The sequence below is a fragment of the Choloepus didactylus genome, chromosome 21 (assembly GCF_015220235.1).
Source record: "Choloepus didactylus isolate mChoDid1 chromosome 21, mChoDid1.pri, whole genome shotgun sequence".
In the NCBI taxonomy this organism is placed as follows: Eukaryota; Metazoa; Chordata; class Mammalia; order Pilosa; family Megalonychidae; genus Choloepus; species Choloepus didactylus.
Window position 1 is genome coordinate 40,820,058 of NC_051327.1, and position 21,547 is coordinate 40,841,604.

The 21,547-nt window shown below is 44.4% G+C and overlaps 1 protein-coding gene across 3 annotated transcripts in view; it reads right to left on the reverse strand.

Moving 5' to 3' along the window:
* Nucleotides 1-21,547, reverse strand: part of LOC119517870 (acyl-coenzyme A synthetase ACSM1, mitochondrial-like) — a 37,990-nt gene that overhangs the window by 6,222 nt on the left and 10,221 nt on the right. For all 3 annotated transcript variants that reach the window (XM_037814936.1, XM_037814937.1, XM_037814938.1), the window contains exons 3-10: nt 17,845-18,055; nt 15,091-15,298; nt 12,692-12,832; nt 10,363-10,522; nt 7,034-7,113; nt 3,839-3,962; nt 1,436-1,516; nt 709-810 (exon numbers count right to left, since the gene is read on the reverse strand). In XM_037814936.1, the coding sequence (XP_037670864.1) occupies nt 709-810; nt 1,436-1,516; nt 3,839-3,962; nt 7,034-7,113; nt 10,363-10,522; nt 12,692-12,832; nt 15,091-15,298; nt 17,845-18,055 (1,107 nt within the window). The remainder of the gene's footprint in view (nt 1-708; nt 811-1,435; nt 1,517-3,838; nt 3,963-7,033; nt 7,114-10,362; nt 10,523-12,691; nt 12,833-15,090; nt 15,299-17,844; nt 18,056-21,547) is intronic.

A 21,547-nucleotide genomic window follows, 5' to 3' on the forward strand; every position in this document is an offset into this window, starting at 1 on the left:
CTGGGCAGAGACCACCCTAAGTTGTTCATATTGAAAATGGCTGTTGACATATGGGGAAGGATGATGCTCTTGAAGAGGCTGTTGCCTCTGGGTTTGGGGACTTATCTGGCAGAGGAACACTCTGGAGGATTTAAGTTTCAAGGGTTTGTTTTGATGAAGAGTTTCAGCAGGTTTCCTTATAGCCTATCTCAGTTTTCTTTAATCCCTGGGTTTCTCCCCCTAATTAAAGAGTGACGGCATTGGGCTCAAAAGAAATAGGTTTGACTCTATGCTGGACAGCCATTTCTTTGATATAGGGGAGCCTCAGGGTGCCTCCAAGTGGCAGTTTCTTCCTCTGTAAAGTGGGGATAATAAAGGTTGGTGATTAGTCCACACTCTGTTGGTAAGTGGGATGGTCAGTGTTGGAAGACAGTCTGTTTGACATCAAAGCCTGTGTTCTCCACCACAGGAGTTCACTGGGACTCCAGTCTGGTGACTCTGAAGCCAGTCCTTCCACTGTTGGCCAGCCCGTAAGTGCCAGATGGGTTAGGGCGGCGAGGGGTGTGGGGATGTGAGCTTTAGGGGTGGCGATGGGAGCAGCTTCATTGAATCGGAGTGAGCATGGAAGAGCTGGAGAAGCCACAGGATGCAGAGCGGTGCCCACCCCTCACCACCTATGCAGCTCCCTGCAGGGATTTGGGGGTTGGGGTGGAGATGGGGTGCCCTTACCTCGTAGCATAAGAAGAGACCCAAGGGCCTGGTGGGCTTGATCCTGATGCCAATGTTGCCTTCGGTTTGAGGTGGCAGGATGTTGCCCTTGTTATCAATGATCTGGAGCAAAAGGTCTGTGAACCCCACCCTGCAAGGCTCCCCCCATCCCCTCCTGCCCCATCCCACAGGGCTCCCCTCTCTCCTCCTACCCCAGCCTCCAGGGCACCCCCATCCCCTCCTATGCTGCCCCTCAGGGCTCCTCCTCCCCTCCTGCCTCACCCTGCAGGGCTCCCCCTTCCCCTCCTGTCCCCTGGCTCATTCATGTGGCCTCAGTGGGGACAGTGGGAGTGGGGCGTGGTGGAGATACCTTGTCAGAAAAGATACTAAAACTGTCAAAAGTCTTTGAAGTCAGCAAATGGTGAAACTCAAGTCATGATTCTATGTGTTCCATGAACATATAGACATTGCAAATGTTTCTTCAAACCGTATAGCATTGATCAAGAAAAGGTGAAAGCACAGATGGTGGAGAGCACCAGTGCTGAGGCTGCCATGGGAGCTGCATGAGTGCCTGCATCAGGGCAGAGCTCAACTCAAGCCTCCTTAGGAAATTGGAGTGAAAATAGGGAGGGGGGAGGCGGGGCAGCCAGGGCAGGGGGTCCGGCTGGTTCTACCACCTGGTGCCACACAGCAATCCAGCTCTATCCTGAGCCCTATCCGCTCTCTGCCAGCGCCCTGAGAACCAGACCTGGACGTCGAAGGGAGGGAGGACCTTCCCCATGGAGCCTGGCTTGCTCCTCATGCCCCGGACGACGCCACAAGTTGCACCCTGTTAACAAAGGAAGAGGACTGGGGTTGGCAAAAGAGCAGTGAGAATGACGCACAGCACCCCCAGCTCACAGATGTCATCGAGGGTGCACACAGAGCCCTTGCTGGGAAGTGAGGGTGTCCGGGTTCCACTCTAGTGCTGAGACCCAAGCCTATTGAGTGGACATTTGCTGCCCCCAACGTGGGCTGGGTTTGCTCAAGTGCTGGTGCTACTGAGTCCTTGGGAGCTCATGGGATAACCCTGTGAGCTGGGATAACCCTTGGGGCTGTGGGCATGGAACGAGGTGGGTAGAGTGCCCACTGTATGCCAGGCAAGGGCCAGTTTGCCAAGCGGAAGGCCATGCGTCCAGTTAACACAGTTTACTCGGGACTGTCGGGCAGGGATAGGAATCCTGCCTCAACCACTTGCCCTACGTTGGGATCAGCTCATTCTTTCCACGCCTTCTGCTAGCACTGAGCCACCTTCCGTTCGTCTTCCTGATGAACTTCATGCCTTCTTTACGGTTCTCTCAAATGTCATTCTTTCTCTGGCTAAGAGCCTTAAAGTCAGATAGACCAGGCGTTGAATCTTGAATCCACCGCCCACTAGCTGCATGCCAATCAATCCCCCTTGATTTTCTCCTTTGTATGAGGAGGATAATTACAACACTTACCTCTCAGAGGGCTTGTGAATGTATGAAAAACTCAGTGCAGTGCTTGGCAAACACTGAGCATTCAATTCAATGATGATTACTAGCTGCTACTTGGGCCCCAAGAAAAGTCAGTTGCAATAGTCTTCTTCTGTAGTATATTTCCCCAATATTTCTATCGTAGCCTACAGGGCATTAGAACTATTTTTGCCTGTCTTTTCCCCTTGGTAGACAGTGGGCACCCTGAGAAGATGCCTGTTCATCTCTGCACTCTCAGCTGCTAACACAATACCTACCTACTTACAACTGCAGCTACAACGTGAGCCACTTTCTATGAGCTGGCACCACAGCCAAAGCTTTACTCCCTTCCTTTCATGAACCTTATCACAACCCAGCAGGGTCACCAGTGCCATTCCCATTTTAGAGCTGAGGAAGCTGAGACTCAGAAAGCTGAATGCTCTGCCTAAAGGTTTGCAGCCTGCAATTGGCAGGGCTGAGTCTGAAACCCAGGCCCGAGCTCCTAGGAGATGACACTCTTTCCCCTCTGCTGTATCACTGCTCGTGCTGTAGATGCATGAGAAATGCTGCACAGATGAGTGAATGGGTGTGAAGAATGCATGGAGAAATAAATCGCCATCCGTCTATAAGGGACTAAGTATGCTGTTGCTGCAATTGACTGATGCAAAGGGCCTGGGGTCATGGATCTAGCGTGGAGTTCTGGCCTTGCCCAGATATAAACTCTGAGCCACTTGAAGACAGGACCTGAATTGCAATATTTCTCAGACATGCAAGAAGACCAATGAACTGATGTATTGATTATTTTTGCAGACAAGTAAATGGATGGGGGCTAAAGCAGCCATTTTTCTATAGGGTTTGAAATGGGAGACATTCCTATAGGGGAGTGTGGGGGTGATGGGGGGCAGGGGCTCTGTCAGGCATTGCAAATGGATTGAGAATGTGGTGAATGAGAGAGATTTGCAGCCACCCTGCCACTGAAACTGAGGTGTGCATGATATTCTAAATGCCACGTCTACCTGGCAGTCAGGGACCCTCTTCAGGATCACAGTGTGTGTGTGTGTGTGTGTGTGTGTGTGTGAGAGAGAGAGAGAGAGAGAGAGAGAGAGAGAGAGAGAGAGAGAGAAGCATACAGGAAGTCTTGTCCCCTCCACTCCTGCTAGCCTCTCACAATCACACCTCTGTGCTCTTCTCCTACATACCCAGACACCAACGCCTGGGGGCCCTTCCCATGCTGCAACTGTGGCTGCTGCCCTGGGAGGGGATGGTGGCGCGTGTAGCAGGAAGGGATGGTGACTTGCACAGGACTTGCTGGCAGCCACCCCGTCTGCGGTGGAGACCCTCGCACCTCATCGCCACCCTGGGCTTCCCTGAGCTAACGATCGTGGGGCCAGTGGCAAAGTATCCTTAGACCCCTTCTTAATTTTGTCCAGTAGTTTAATCGTTTTCAGTGCATTGGTTCCTTGATGAGTTGAGGACTTGTGAATCGTCTCTCTGAAAACTGATTTTGGGCTAATTTGCTTGGGACTCAGGAGCCGAGCCAGGTGCAGGCTCCCATTGTGCTGTGCCCGGGCAGGCTCTCTGCCTGCGCTGTATAGTGTTATACATTCCCATGTTTTAACCCGCTGGGCTCAATGCTGGCCACAGCCGACTGGCCTGGGAGGAACCCGGCCACCTACCGTTTCCGACTGTCCGTAGACCTCGCAGAGCGGTGTGCCTGTCTGTCTTTCCCACTGCTCTTGCTCCTGGGGCAGCAGGGCCTCCCCGCCGGCAGAGCAGTGCTCCAGGGTCGGGAACCTGAGGCTTAGGGGGAGGCAAAGAGTGAGTGGAGCCTCAGATGAGGCCTCAGGGCTCTGCTCCAGGCCAAATGCTAAAGAGCCAGCTCAGCTTTGTCATCTGGATCATGCACCTTTCTCCCTCCTCCCTTTCCCTCTTGCCTTGTGGGCATTTTGCTCATGGTCAAGGCCACGTGGATGACACTCACTTCCTGCCATTCTCTGTTAACTGTTCTGGCAGGGGTGGGAGGGTGGCTATTGGGTTCTGGGTGGAATGTGGATCCAAGAGGGAGAAAAGTGTGTTTATCAGAACTCACCTCAGGGAAGCCTTCTATGTGGCTAAAAGGGATTCTTTAATGCAATTTCATTGAGATATATTCACACAACACACAAACCATTCGAAGTATACAATCATTGACCCGCAGCATCATCACTAAGCTGTGCATGCATTCCCGTGATCAATTTTAGAACAGTTTCATTACTCCAGAAAAGAAAACCCAAATCCTCCCAAAGCCCTTATCCCCCAATATTATTGACCCATAGCTTTGGCGTGGTTCACTTGTTACTGTTGATGAAAGTATACTAAAATATTACTGTTAACTGTAGCCCATAGTTTGCAATAGGTACAACTTTTCCCATATACCCCTCTATTATTAAGTCCTTGCAACAGTGTTGCACACTTTCTCTACTCCATGAAAGAACCCTTCCGTATTTGTACAGTGAACCAGTCATTGCCTAACACAAGATTCACTGTGTTATACATTCCAGTGTTTTTACCTTCAACCTTCCTTCTACTGACACATATGATTCTAAACTTCCCCTTTCCACCACATTCATACAACACTCAGCACTGTTAATTATTCTCACAATAATGTGCTATTGTCACTTATGTCCATTTCCAAATGTTTAAGTTCAACCTAGTTAAACATTCTGTACATTCTAAGCAACTGCTCCCCATTCTTTACCCTCATTCTGTATCCTGGTAACCCATATTCTATATTTTATGTTTATGAATTTGCACTTTATAATTAGTTCATATCATTGAGCTCATACAATATTTGTCCTTTTGTGTCTGACATATTTCACTTAACATAATGTCCTCAGGGTTCATCCATGTTTTCATGTGCTTCAGGACTTCATCCTAAAAGGGGCATTTTTACAAACCCTAAAGAGTGAGGATAAAACCCCCAAGGGCATGCTAGAATGGTAACAGAACTATTCTACCTTCTATGGAGGGCGTAGAAGGGCTTTTGTATTTCTGAGTGGGGGCTGCAAATTAGGGGTTGGAAATGAATTGCTCAGGACCTAAGGGCTTCTGCACTGAGTGTGGGAAAAGAGAAGAGAGGGGTCACAGGCAAGCAGCCCCCAGAGAAGGCATTGAGGAGAGAACACGGAAGCCCAAGTGAACATTTGCAGTCGTTTGCTGGGTACATCGTGGGATGTGCATGCTCTCCTCCATGTTACCCAAGAAATCTAACATAAAGAATATAACAACAGTCACACAATAACGATCAGACTCCTTGAAGGAGATGGGGGAAGCGATTGAGGTCTGAAGACCGACTGGCGTAGAGCTAAGGGGGGTCAGCTCTTGGGGATGAGGGAGACAGCCGTCCTCTGGGTCACCTTTCCCGACTGGCTGCTCTCTCGTGGCGCACGGTTGAGAATGAGGGGCAGGAGGGCTGGTTCTCCCTCGTTCCTCTAGAGCTTTGTCCCAAGCAGACAAACAGGACAGCCCCTCGGTGGAGGGCTTAGTAACGTCCTTGCCCTGATAGGATTTTTACTGGGTTCTGACGAAGACCATCATCCAAAGAATATTGTAAAAAGTAACTGTAACGTAAGCTTTGAAATACAGATAGAAACAGAATCCAGCCCGATTGAGGTTCCATGAATAAATGAGTTGTATTTCAGAATTTATTTCATAACAGTAGGCAGAAAACTCCTTGATATTTCAACTATTGGTTCTAAAACATCATTAGCTTTGATTTTGGGAAGAAGCCATTTTAATTTCAGAGTCTCTAAAAGAGACATAAATCCCCATGAGGTCCAAAGATCAGATTTCAGGTTGGCTAAAAATTAACCGTCAAACACAGGGAAATGCAGAAATGAAACTACAATAAGATAACACTGTGCATCCACTAGATTTTGCCAAAAATGAAAACTTTGACAATAACAAATGTTAGCAAGGATGGGGAACAATGGAAATTCTGCTCTCCTCATAGAAGCATAAAATGGTGCACTACTTTGAAAAATGGCGTGGTAGGGTGACCTAACATTTCATCTCCTAGAAACACCCTACAGGAATGCTTTTTCATATGATTGGGGCACATGTACAGGAGTTCAATGCAGTGTTATTCATTAACAGCCCCAAACTGGAAACTACCCAAATGTTTATTAATGGTAGAATTGATTAAAAAATTTGTGGTATTTTCAGAAAATGTATGGTATCATACAGCAATGAAAATTTGAAAATTAACTGTGAACACATACAATAACATGAATACTTCTTAGAAACAGAGTGTGGAATAAAAGAAGCCAGATATTATAGAATAATGCATGATTACCTATATAAAGCTGAAAAGCAGATAAAATGGGATTATTTGTTCAGGGATATTTCATAAAGGGGAAAACTATGAAGGAAAGTGAGGAGTGGAAACCATAGAAGTCAACATCGTGGTGTCTTTAGGGGAGATGGAGAGGCAAGTGGGGGTTCTCTGGGGTGCTGGCAGTGTTCTGTTTTTGTGGCTTGGGTGGGTGATTACACAAATGTTTTCTTTTCGACAATTCATCAATCTGTACATTTGTGTTTTCTGCATTTTTCTGTGTGCTTTTGTTTCACAGCAAAAAAATGTTTTAAAAGCAAAAACTCATAATAATGCAAGGTTCACTAACATGTTTCTCTGAGTTCTCTGGGTCCTGCTTTCATGCACTAAATGGATTGTCTGATAATTGTCACCACCAATATTTAGACACACACACACACACACACACACACACACACACACGTCTCAAAGAACCAGAGGAAAACACGGTCAGATCATTATGCATAAGATCCTTAAAACCCGAACCAAAGATCGCTGATACCAACTACTTCTACGATACCTGGAGAAATTCTGCTGCAGAATCATTCGATATATGGTTGGTGCCCCCATGCAACGGGTGATGGGGTATTTGAACAATGTCTGGAAAGTGAGAAGAGAAGGAATTTTATTTTTACAGCTCAGATGACAAATATCCACTGACTATTAGCATTTTGGTTCTGACCTCCCCTCCAGGAGAGCCCATTTGATACACATGTATCGAGCATGGATTGCATACGTGGCATTGTGTCAGGTACTGCTGGGGGAAAGTCAGGAGAGTAAGATAAAGTCCCAACTCTCATGGAGAGGAGATCCTAATATTGAACAAGCCAGGACTCAAGTGGTAAAGCTGAAGTCAGTAGATGTCAGAAGCGATATGTGAAGAAAGTTCTATAAGGTTAGAGTAGAAGCAAGTATTCCTTCTTGTTGGATGGCCCAGGGGGCTCAATGGAAGAGGTGGCATTTAGTGGGGCATTAACAACTGGATAAGATATGCACACAGAGAAGGGGGGGGGGGCTTGAAGATAGAAGGAATAGCAGGAGCTGGAAAAATATTTAAGTCAAGTTAAGTAATGCAGTTTATTTAGACACATAGGAGAAAGAAAGAAATTTAGGAAGGTGAGAGCTAGCTGGACCCAGATTCTTTAGGGTAAAAAATGCCTGTTATTCATCCTTATTTGGCTAGAAGTGGGAGCCTTTCAGGGTTTCAGATCAGGATGGAGACATGCTAGGAGAGAGAGAAGCAGTAAAGAGAAGACAAGTTGGTTTTGGGGGTCTGGCTGGTTGGAATTTAAATCCTGTCTCTATTACTTAATTTCTCTGCAACTGTTTCCTTGTATGCAAAATGGGAGACCTGCATCTTCTTTGTAGGATGGTGAGGAGGTATAATGGGTACTTTGATGGGGGGCATAGAATCTGATACCACCCTGGGTCTCTCTCTCAGCTTTTCATCTCTGGCTTCTATCTCTGCAATATCTTAAGTTCATCTCCTCTTTCATATTTTTAGTTCTATCCCCACCCCCAGGCCCACTGCACTCACCCCAGAGACCTCCTCTCCATCTCCTCACCCCAGTCCCCAGGCCAGCCACGTTTCTTTCCATAACCTTGGTGCTGGCACTGAGGGTTGGACTGGTGACAGACAAATGGATCCAGACTGGGCATTTGGAAAACAGAGATGTGAGCCTGGGAATGCCGTGGTCACTGTGTTTGGCTCCGTGCATGTGAAGCAGCAAAAATAGGGCCACAAACAGAAAGAAGGGGGCAGAGAGGACACCTGGAAGCTCCCTTGATCCTGGTGTCTTCCGGTTCCTGCTCCAGAACTGTCAGGCTCAGCCTCTGTCCTTCCTTCCAGCAGCGGGAGAGGCCTCAGCGTGCCACCCCTCCCCCAATACACTCACTTTTCCGTGAAGTGGGTTTCTGTTACTTGCATACTTGCTATGTAAGGATTAGATGTAATATGTGTTGAGGGACTTTCCCAGAACTTGGCACTTAGTAGGTGCTCACCAAACGCAGGCTATGATTATTGTTGGCTAAGCTATAATTTGTGACTCATCCAGGCACCTCGCAGCTTGTGGTGGTGGTGGGGGGCGCGGGGGTGGGAAGGGAGCAGGGGGCTCTTATAGCAGAGCCCGAAAAAGGCTAAGTTGATGGGTTGGGCAGAGAGGAAATGGAGGGAATGTTTTGTTTTGTGAATTTTAAGCAATACATATTTAATTATTTTTTCATTTTAGTCAACATTTTCCATCATCAATCAGAGGGACTGAAACAATAAATCAAAAGTTGTTATTAAAACTTCATGAAAGTAATACATGGAACATAGATCTAAATGATTAAACTTTCAAATGCTTGTGTGTGTACCATTCATACTTTTGAAATAATGCAAGCTTAAAGCTACACTAAGATTTGGGGGACACCCCATAGAGTGGAAGGAGAATTAGACTTGGTGAGGGGAAGGGGTGGGGGTAGTGTTGTTTGTGCAGCTTTAAGCCCCAGATACTGGTGGGATGTGATGCCATAAATAATGATGGGATGCAGGGGGTAGGTATTGATATAGGGGAGAAGGAGGTGGGCGATGAGCTGTGGGGAGTGCAGTTTGAGGTGCTGGAGTGATGATCAGATGAATTTGACCAGCTAGAAGTTACACATGGTGGGGAGATGAGACCCAGGCACGGTTTTGAGAGTCGCCTGCACTGATGTGTTTGCTGGAGAAACGGAAGTGAAGGAGATTGCTTAGAAAGGAGAGGAAAGCCAAGGGCAGAGCCTGGGAGGACACCAGCCTTCAGGAGTCAGGTGGGACAGAACATTCCAGAAGAGGAACAGGCTGCAGCAAGTGGAGAATAGTCTATGGAGAGTTTGGTATGAAGGAGGAAAGACAGGGTTGGCCTGATAGCTAGCAGGGCTAAGGGAAAGTAGTTTTGGAATGGAAACTTTGAACATATTCATGACCGATGAAGTAGAGCTAATGAAGGATGAAGAGATTGAAAATACAGGAGAAAAGGTAGATGACGCACAGAGGGAGATCTCTGAGGGAGAGAACTGCCCTGCAGTTGTAGGGCAGGGCTTGGACTTTGAGAGATGGAGGGGCAGGGTGTGAGTGGAGACACAAAGAGATTTTCAGATGAAGGGTTGGACACTGAAGGGGTTCACGCAGGTGTCTTCAATCATCACCAGGCTGGGCACATCCGAACAGTAAGGGCAACTGCCACCATTTACTAAATTTCTTCCATTGCTAGCCCCTGTGCTAAGCACTCCACACACTTTGCCTGTATCATCTCATTAATATTCATAATAATTATATGAGGTAGTAACTATTAAACCCCCCTTGTTGTAGATAAGGAATCTGTGGATCAGAGTGGTTAATTTACCTGCTAATAAAAGACAAAGCTGGGAAAAGATGCTGGATCTGTCATATTCCAAGGGCTCCCTTCTTAAACACTTCACTGTACTGAGGAACAACACACACACACACACACACACACACACACACACACACACACACACACACAAGCTACCTGGCCCTTGTTGAGCCAGCAACCAGGACCCAGGAGGCCAGAGCTTGTTCTGGTCACTGTGATTGCTTTCAAAATGTCTATTCCAGGTCCCAAGTCCAAAGCCTGGTCTATAATTTTGGGGAAGGGCTGAGCAATACGCATTTTCAAGGTTACATCTTGATGTGATCCTGATACAGTGACTCTCAATCAGTGTGCCATACTTTAAGACACCCAGAACAGGTTTGTACTATGCTCATCGGCTTCTTGGCTAAATAAAATCTTTCTCACAAGAGTCCAGCTTTTGGCTTTGAAACATGAGTTTCTGAGGAGTTTGTTGATTCTAGAAGGGTGGTCTGCTTACCTGTACAATGACCTTGGGGTCGAACTGGGGCAGATGATGGATGAAGAGTGTACACCCTGCTACCCATGGTTCAATCAGGCCTCCTATGACAGCTATAATCCAGCCTGGGTCAGACAGGCACCACATGATGTCAGATGTCTTTAGCTGCAGCCATTCCCTGCTAACTCCAAAATACAGTCATCTCAGCTGGGTGATCATGGGAGAATGTCATTAAGGGCTGCTGATCCTTTCACACTCCAGGAGCTTTGGGTGGGGCTCCAGACCCACTCATCCCCCCTATGCCCCTCACCACACCCCCTGCATCTCAGATGTGTGCTGCCAATTAACCAAGCAAATTTCCCTGGGCACATGTGACTTAAATTAGTTCAATCATAATGATTGGAAATGCTGGGACAGTCGGTTGTTCTTTTGTGGGATTTGAATGTTATAGATATAGTCCCAGGTGATGCTGCCAGCCATTTTGGGACAATAAGGGATGACCCTTTGTGAGGAAAGTGTGGACAGAGCTGAAACATAGCTGAACCATGGAGAGAGAAAAACCTAACCTGGAAGGCATTCAGCCATGTCTGAAGCTAAACCCTGAGCTGTTTCATGAGCCAATAAATTCCCTTATTCTGTCCTTGACTTAAAGATGTTAGGGTTAGTAATTTGCAATAGGGAGAGGACAGATGGGGGTGGAGAGGGAGGGAGGGAGGGTGGGAGGGAAAGAGAGAGAGAGAGAGAGAGAGAGAGAGAGGGAGAGAGAGAGAGGGACCTAATTAACACTCCATCTTGGCAAGGAAGTAGAAGAAATTAGTCAGAGGGCAACCATTTATCCATGGTTTCAAGGTAGAATGGGGAAGGTTTCCCATTTATCCCTCCATTCTAACTGCTGCTAAGGGACCTCTGGTGCGTAGTAACTCCTTGAGAAAATGCAACATGGTCTGAGGAGCCTTTCTATTAGTGGGAGAGGGTTTTGATCAGCCATCCACACCCCCTTTCCCATCTTTCTTGATTGTAGCACACCAACAGGAAATTACTACCCAGGGGGTTCTCTCTTCTGAGCGTCACTGCACATCTCTTCAGGGATGTCTCTCAGGCCCCCTAAAACCCAGCAGATCCTAATCTCTTCTGGCTTCTGAACTTATTCTTCTCCAGATTCTCAGTATTTCAGTGAATGTCATCCCCTTGAACGTGTCCCAGCCAGAAACCTGGGAGCCAACCTTGAGTCCTTCTTCTCCCATAGCTCCCACATCTGTGCAGCAGACCCTGTCTACTCTATCCACGAATATTTCATCTCTCTTTCACCCGACCCAGGCCACCACCATCTTTCATCTGGATTTTCCTAAGAGCCTCTAACTGATCTTCCACGACTCCATTCTCACTTTCTTCACCCCATTCCCCATCCTGCAGCTACAGTGATCTTTGCCAAATTTAAACCTTTCAATACCTCCCCATTGCATAGCTCTGCATGATGCGATCCTGCTGAATTTTCCAGTTCTCCCCATTGGTCCTTCACCCCACACCTTAAGCACCAGTTATTCTCAAGTCCTTGTAGTCCCATGAATACTGCTTTTTGTGTCCTGTGCCTTTCCACTGCCTGGGAAGCCCTCTCTACCTCCCACTTCATTCCTCCTGGGCTTTTGTTACTCGTCTGTTATCAATTAGCTCAAAAACCTACTGCCCACAAGAAGCCTTTGCTGCCCTTTTATTTTTTGATAAGTTAGAAAATATATAGAACTTGATCTGGTCTAATTATTGCTAGTTTGGGGAGATAGGAAGGGGAGAAGAGACTTGGTTTCAAGATGATTAAATGAGTAACCCTGAGGGTGGGGTTCAGCCTCTCTGTATTGTTTGTTCTGGTTTAGGAACATGGGCTTGGAGGCATGGCTTGGTCCAGTTATTGTCTTCCCAAACAGCTCATGATTGGGAAACTCCAAGTCTGACTGGCCCATAGTGACAGAGAGGAGAGGACCCCTCACTTCAGGTCACACTGCTAGAATGTGCTGTCTCTCCCTGACAAACCTCAGAGCCACTGACAGGGAAGCAACGACTTGTTAATTGCGTGGCTTGCAGATTACCCGCTGCCTCCAACCACACGTCCTCCCCACAAATGTGCCTCCTGTGTCATCCCAAGGCCTCTGTCAGCAAACACTTTAGGATTCCACAGGCTTCACCTCTCAGACCCTCAGAGGTCTGAACCGAGGAGAGCAGGAGTGAGAAGCAGATTGGACTCACGTTTACTTAGAGTTCCTTCCCCAGCAGGCGTGCATGTGCACACACACACACACACACACACACCCGCCCCAGATCTGTGACCCCACCTCTCAGGTGGTATCCTCTTTCCTACCAGGAAGGGAGGCAACAGCGCAAGGCAAGCCCATGGCTGTGTTTTACCATCTTGGGGTAGCCTGTGGACCCACTGGTAAAGAAGATGAGCATCGGGTCCATGGTCTTCGACTTAATACAGGTGTGGTCTGGGGATGCTGATCTGTGAAGGGATTTGAGACAGAAGGAGAGAAGTCAAAGGAAGGAATGCGAGGCTTGGAATCAGGAAACTGAGGGTTTGCCATGCTGGAGGCAAAACTGGCTCTCCTGGTCTTAGTTCTCATACTGACTTTATGGGTGACTTGGCCAAGTGGACTGCCATTTCTTCATTCCGAAAACATGGGGAAAATACAGGGCTGTTGTTTAACTTATCAAATACTCATAAAGCCCTCACCATGTTCCAGGCAATGTGCTGGGGTGGGTCCTATGCTTATGGTTCAGATTTTGCAGACGAAGAAGCTGAGCCTCAGAGAGGTTAGATACCTTGCCTGAAGACACAGAGCTAGCCAGTGGCAGAGCCAGGATTCAAACCCAGACAGCTGATCCACAGTCTATGCATTTAACCACACTGCTTGGCCTGTTTGATACACGTGCTAACTTTACAAGGATTTAGCTGTGTGGCAGCCTCAGTCTCCTTGATCCTTGGGAGTTTTTCCTAGACTGAGACCGCTTGGGTGCTGAACGTCTGCATTCCTCTCATTAAAATATACTCACCCCTGGGATTGTGCCAAGAGGAGGTATACAGACAGAGGGTGGTTGTTACATCTTCCTTGTAGGTGGGTGTTCTAGTTTGCTAATGTTGCCAGATGCAAAACACCGGAAATGGAATGGCTTTTATAAAGGGGGTTTATTTGGTTACAAAGTTACAGTCTTAAGTCTTAAAGTAGCAAGGTAGCTACTTTTTATGGTGTTCAACCAAAACAAACTGCAAATTGCAAGGCAGTCCCTGTTGCTTTTGATGAGAAAGGTTGCCCAACTAAATTTGAGTGGTTTAGGGGATTTTTCAAGGGCATTCTTGATTTTCACCATTTTCATTTCATTCTCTGACTTTACAATCTAGCATAAGTTGTAACTTGGCTGAAATATTTGCCTTTTGGGGTTGAAGTATAGAGCTTTAAAAACAGAGGTTACTTCGAGAAAACAGACCCAGTATGGTTTGTGTGTATAATGGGGGAAATGCCTGAAGGTTTACAGAATTTGAGTTTCAGAGGTGGAAAGGGTCTTTTCTTACCTCTAACACGTCCCTAATTTTGTCTGCAAGGTGCCCCCCAAAAGCAGTAGAGAGTGATTCCCTCCCCCTCCCCCTCTGAGGATGGGAAGTGTTTTCCCCCAAAGGTGCCTGCCAGCTACTGCCTCAGATTTTCTTGGAAGTCTCAGGTTTCATCTTAAAAATTCATTCGGATCTTTCATTCAACTTCCTACCATATTTATTGTTCTATAAAAATAATATTTTCGATTGTCCACTGTGCCGGTTTGAATGTATTATGTCCCCCAAACACTATTATCTTTGATATAATCGTGTGTGGGCAGATGTATCAGTATTGATTAGATTGTAATTCTTTGAGTGTTTCCATGGAGATGTGCCTCACCCAACTGTGGGTGATGACTCTAATTGGATAGTTTCCATGGAGGTATGGCCCCACCCATTCAGCGTGGGCCTTGATTAGTTTGCTGGAGCACTACATAAGCTCAGAGAGAAAGAGTGAGCTTGCTACAGCCAAGAGGGACACTTTGAAGAATGCACAGGAGCTGAGAGAGGAGCTGCAGATGAGAGACAGTTTGAAGATGGCCGTTGAAAGCAGACTTTTGCTCCGGAGAAGCTAAGAGGACAAACACCCCAAGAGCAACTGAGAGTGACATTTTGGATAGAAGCTGAAGCCTAGAGAGGAACGTCCTGGGAGAAAGCCATTTTGAAACCAGAACTACGGAGCAGACACCAGCCACGTGCCTTCCCAGCTAACAGAGGTTTTCTGGATGCCGTTGGCCATCCTCCAGTGAAGGTACCTGATTGTTGATGCATTACCTTGGACACTTTATGGCCTTAAGACTGTAACTTTGTGACCAAATAAATCCCCTTTCTAAAAGCCAGTCCATTTCCAGTGTTTTGCATCTGGCAGTGCTGGCCAACTAGAACACTCACCTACAAGGAAGAAGTAACAACAACTCTAACTGTATACCTCCTCTTGGCACAATCTCATTTTAATGAGAGGAATGCAGAAGTTCAACCCCCTATTTTACAGAGCAAGCAACTGAGACCAAGAGAGAAGGAACTAGCCCAGGGTCACATGGCTAGTCAACGACAAAGCTGGCCTCCAGCCTGGTGAGAGTCCCAGCATGGGGCCCTGATTTCCCAGCACTTGGGAGCAGATGGCCTTCGCCCCCCACTCTGCACAGAGCACGGTCGTCTGGCCCGAAACTCACTTTATCAGTGACCAGAAGTTCAGCCAGCCTTTACGGTCGTGGTCAGACACCAGTAGCTTGCTTTCCACAGTGGGGCACTCAGAAGCCACAGAGTCTACTTCTGGGGCCAGGGTATCTGTAGTCACAATGGCCTTGGCTTTAGACATTTGTAGTCGATAGTGAATGTCCTTGACCTTGAGCTGTGTGGTCGCTGGTATGAAGATGATCCCTGGGTAGGAGAAAGGAACTGCTCACTCTGATTATCTTTCACAGCCATGGGTTTCAGGCCTGGCTTGTCTGCATGCAAATCCCTTAAACTCCTGCTGCACAAAGTGTGCTTTATGAGCCAACAGCATTGCACTAGCTGGGAGCTTCTTAGAAATGCAGAACCCCAGGCCTCACCCCAAACCTGCTCAATCAGAATCTGCATTTAAACAAATATCCCTTAAAAATTGAAAGCCCTGCCATAACCTTTTCTACAGATGGATCCAGCCAGAAGACAGGTGAATTTCACCTGACTCAACTTTATAGCAGATCTGGGAAGATGGTTATGAGTAGGACAGTGTGTCCCCAGCATCAGGACTAGCTGAGTCTCTGCCCCCCCACCTCCCAATTTCTCCTCTCACTTCCTTCAGTTTGGTCTCTTGGTGTCATCTTGAATTTCCTCTCCTCTCTTCATTTCTCATATCTAACTAAATAGTAACCACATTGTCTTTTGAATTTATCTCCTGTCTCCATCACCATCAATTTGTTCAGGCCTTCATGTGCCCTGTTGGACTCTAGCCTCTCCACCTGATGCCCTGTCCCAAATCTTCCTGCCATCCCATCTTCCATATTATTGTCTGGTTCTTTTCTATAAAGAACTGATTTTTTTTTTCCTCCACATTTCTTGCCTGCATTAACACTTGTGTCCTCTCTCCAGGAAAACACCAAACTTCCCATCCTGACATTCAGCTGCTGCCCACTCTCCATCTTTCTCTCCCAAACTCCCATTCTTTATTTCAAAAGGGTCATCCTCTACATAGGCTATCTATTCCTGACTCTAAGCCTTTCCATGTGCCACGGCCATGTTGGAATATCCTTCCTTTGCATCTGCTCCTTTTAAATTCTGATTTTCCCAAAGGGCTCAGCTCAAGTCCTGGATTGCCCATGGGCTTTCTCTTTGTTCTGCAGATGACATAGCTCCTCTTCCCCATACTCCCTCTGCCCTTGCTGCTAATTCTTGATTCCACATTATCTTGCCAAATTAATTATTTTATGTGTGAAAGAATATGAGAGAAAGAATACAAGCAAGAGAGAGCATTTGTGTTGTATGAGCATGCAAGATAGAATGAGCAAAGTTACTCAAAAAAGAATCCATGAGTCCCATACTGATTCTAAGTTAGACTGACAGACAGACAGATAGACAGAGTTAGAGAGATGCATAGGTAGGTAGGCAGACAGAACAATTGATTGATTGATTGATAGACAATTAAAAGGCAGAGAGAAAGCTCTTCTTTAAAGAAGAGTTCTAACTAATAAATATAGAGGGGATGATAGATGTAGAAAGTCACCATTTAAAACCACTGTTGTATTGGTTAATTCATTCAAGAATCCTATCATCAATGGATACTAAAATGTTTGGGTGACAGAATGTTGGGGAACAGGGTATTCACACAGTTTCATAAGCATTACACCACAGATTACTTATTAATTACAAAGTGCAAAAGAAACCTTTAAAAGGAGAAATTTGGTGAATACCACCTTACTCAAGTGATCAAATGGTATCACTGATGATGAGACAAACTGACTTCCTCTACCCTCAATAAGATGCACTGAGGAAAGCTGGGCACCACCCTTGCAGTGCTCCAGCCAAAAGTGGGTAACCTGAATGTAATCATGAGGAAAGAGTAAAAAAAGAACACATATTTTGAGGTTCATTCTGCAAATGAGTATAGTATATGGCCTGTACTCTTTAGAAATGTCATTGCCATGCAGAAAAGGCTGGGGGACTGTTCTAGGTTAAAGGGGACTGAAGAGCCCTGGCAATTAAATGCAATGCATGATTGTCAACTGGATTTCCAATTTAAAGAAAAAAATACAACTATAAAGGACATTACTGAGACAGTTGAGGAATTTTGTCTGTGGATATATCAGGTAACTATATTGTATCAATGCTAGTCTTCTTGTGTGAGAATTGCATTGTCATTATGTGAAGGAAATATGTTTGCTCTTATCATATGCATGCTGTGGTGTTTATGGGAGAAGTGGCACAAGGCAACTGATTCTTAAATGATTCAGCCAGAGAGAGAAAGAGAAAGGGACACACACACACACATACACAGAGAGAGGGAGGGAGGGAGGGAGGGAGGGAGGGAGAGAGAGAGAGAGAGAGAGAGAGGGAGAGAGAGAGAGAGAGAGAGAACAAAAGTGACAAAATGCTAACAATTGATGAACGTTTTAAAAGGTGAGAATGTCCAAGAGTATGCAAGAGAAAGTATGAGAGAGAGTGTAGGAGATTGTGTTTGAGAGTATATGAGAATGGTTATGTGAGGGAGAAAGAGTAAGATGATGTGAGAGAGAGTGTGAGAAAGAGAAAGATTGGGAAGAAGGAAGAGGGAAAAGAATGTGTTTTCTTCCCAATGAGACTGTTAATTCCCAGAAGGCAGGGGAGCTTGCTCTGGGAGGCCAGTGTGAGGAGCTGAGGCTGGAGCCCAGAGCAAGCTCCTAGTATCCCAGTACCAGTGGGCTCGAGGTCAGCCCCGAAGCCCACTGGAGGCCCCTTAAGTCACTGACCTGCTCGGATGCAGCCTATGGCCACCAGCCACCATTCGGGCACTCGAGGGAGAAGCAGGACGAGTCCGTCTCCGGGCTGCAGGCCACAGGTCTGCGAGAAGACGTTGGCTGCACGGCAGGTGAGGTCTGTCATCTCGCCAAAACTCCACTTCACTTCATCCCCTTCGTTATTCACCCACCACATAGCTGGGCTCGGACCTCTCTTGCCCTCCTGGTTAAGATCATACAGCAAGTGTGAACTTCTACTTCCAAGGAAAAGGGCACTAATTTGGCCAATCACTGCCATAGTCACATTTCAGTGTGAACATAGCTCAAGGGCTGGGAGTCCATTTTAAAGCACCTATAGAGCCAAGAAAAGTGAGAGGTGGGGTGGGACCCTATCAACTTCTGGCCTCGTGTAGCAACCGACCCTCTCCCCTCAACCCTGCCAAGCCCCGTAAGACCATGAACAACCTTCAAATCACCCACTGAAGATTTCAAACATCATTCTCCCATATGTCTGTCTTATCCCCATATGAACAGTGGGTTCCTCTCTGTGCCTCAGTTTTCTCATCTCTGAAATGGGGACAATAGGACTACCTATAGGATAGTAAAGTTTAGATGAGTTAAGTAAATGAGTCAAGGGTTTACCACCATGACTGGCATACAACAGTTGCTCAACAATTATTGTTATTATTATGTCAAAATAAAATAAAAAAAGGTAATTTCTCAACCAAAAGGGAATAGTTAAAAAAATTAAGATACTTCTATATGATGAAATATGACAAAATCAATAAATATTTTCATAATATTTTTTACTTACAATATAATATTAAGTTAGAAAAGCAAAACCATTTATACACTATAATCTGATTGATGTAATAATATTCATTCATTCATTCATTAGATATTTAGTCAGTTCTCATTAATCTTTAGGCTCTATTCTTTGACAAAAGGTACATAATGAAAACCCTAGGACCATATGGCTTCACCAGCGAATTCTTGCAAACATTGAAGGATGAAACAATGCTGATCTTATTTCTAATTTTTCCAGAATATAGTAAAAAGGGGAACACGTCCCAACTTTTTATTAGACTATTGGAATCTTGATTCCTACAAGAACATCATTATAAAAAAGGAAAGTTACAAACCAATCTCTTTCATGTATAGTGATAAAAAAATGTATAACAAAATATTATCAAATAATTCCAAAAATATATAAAAAGGATGAAAGATTTAAAAATGGGATACAGGCTAGATGTGAAAGGACAGTTTAAAATTTGATAAGCAATCTATGTAATTTACTATGCTTATGGGAAAAAAGGGAGAAAAATCAAATCTCAACAGATATAGAAAAAGCATTTGACAAAATCTAACACCATTCTGAAAAAAACTCTTAGAAGACAAAGAATAGAAAGAAATTTCCTTAATTTAACAGGGAATATCTACCAAGAAACCTACTGTAAGCCTCATAATCAATGGTAAAATATTAAAATTTTTTTCCCTAAGAATTGGAAGGAGACAAAGATGCCCAGTCTTGGAATATCACACTGCTGGTTCTAGCTAATATAATAAGGAAAGAAAAAGAAATATAAAGCATAAGGATTGGTAAGAAAGATATCATACTTACCTCATTCACTGATGACATCATTGTGTATGCAGCAAATCCAAAAGAATTTATAGACAAATTTGTATAATTAATAAGTAGATTTAGCAAGATCATTGGATAAAGTCAATATGCAAAATCAATAGAAATTTTATGTATAAGCAACAAGCAATTAGGAAATAATATCTTAAAAATAATTAAACATTTAGGAGTGAATTTAACAAAAGATTGCAAGATTTTAATACCAAATATTATAAAGCATTACTGAGAAAAATTAAATAAGATCTAACTAAGTAAGAGGGATATCCTGTACTCAGGCATTAGATGCTCCATATTGTTATAATGTCAATTCTCCCCAAATTATACATTTAGTGCAATCCCAATCAAATTCTCAGAATGGTGTGTGTGTGTGTGTGTGTGTGTGTGTGTGTGTGTGTATGTGTGTGTGTGTGTGTGTAGATTAAGAAGCTAATTCTAGAATTCTTATGGAAATGCAAAGGGCCAACAACAGTCAAGAAAATCTTGATGAAGAAGAATAAAGCTGGAGATCTTACATGCCCAGATAATACGTAATACAAAGTACATTCTTTTGTATTAAAAAGCTACAGTAATTAAAACTGTGTTAGTGTAAGGATAGACAGACTGACCAACAGACCAGAATACACTGCTTAGTAACCAAGCCTCTCACAAATATATGGTCACCTGATTTATGAAAAAGGTGATGTTGCAGTGTGGTGGGGAAAGGATGATATTTTCAATAAGTGGTGGTGGATCAATTGGAAATTCTTATGGAAAACATATATCTTGAACCTCTACCTCAAAGCATACAAAAATAAATTCCAGAAGTATTGCAGATCTAAATATGAAAGATGAAACAATGAAATATTTTGAGGAAAACATAGGAGAACTTTTTAATGATCTTCAAGTAGGCAAAAAATGCCTTAAGATACAAAATGTGCTAATGGTAAAAGACAAAAAAATCCTAAATTAGGCTATATTAATTAAGAAATTTTGTTTACCAAAAGACACCAGTAAATGCTTTAAAAGGCAATCCACAGAGTTGGAAATGCTATCCATAACACATAAGCTTGACCAAGGACTCATATCCAGAATGTATGAACTTCTACAAAACAATGGGAAAAATACAAAGAACCCAATAGAAAATTGGAAAAAGAGTTGAACAGACACTTCATTTAAGAGGATCTCCAAAAATATAAAATATACAAATATAAAATGGTTTCCAACATAATTAGTAATTAGGGAAAACGTAAATTAAAATCACAGAATGATATCACTACGAATCTACAAGATTGGCAGAAAGAGGGAGAGGGAGAACATTGTGTTGGTAAGCATGTAACGACAAATTCTCATACACTATTGGTCAAAGTGTAAGTTGGTACAATCACTTTGGAAAACCGTGGGGCAATATCTACCTAAGCTGAATGTAAATACATTCTATTCCTAAGTATTTACTTAATGGGAACTTGTACGTATGGTCTACAAAAGATGACTTCTGTTTTGAATGTCTGTGCAGTACTAAGTCATAAGAGCCTCTAGTTGAAAACTACTGAAAATGCCCACGACTTGTAGAATGCACAAATAATTTGTGATTGAGTCAGACAAACGGATACTTTATGGCAACAAAAATGAATGATCTCCTTGCAATGGCATACATGCATCCCAATTAATGACAAGACCATCATTCAAAAAAGAGTACGCACTGTAGCTTTCATTTATATAACATTCAGAACTAGGCGGAATTGATCTATGCTATAATGTCACTGTAACAGCTACTCTTGGCAGGATATGGGGAGACTAGTAACTGGAAGGAGCTGAAAGGGGCTTTTGGGGTGCTGCTGATGTTCACTTTCTTAATCTTGGTTATGGTATGCTTACTATGCAAAAATATGCAATATATCTGTATATACTTATAACTTGAATAAAAGTTATAAAATATATAATTTTGACAAAAATTATCAAATATCCTTGTAAGAACAGTGATTTGTGTTCCCAAAGTGGAAGCTTATTTAAAAAAATTATGTTTAATTGGGAAATATAGGTATTATGCCATTCACATTTAGATAAGTTGGTATAATCTTGTTTTTATAACAAGGTTGC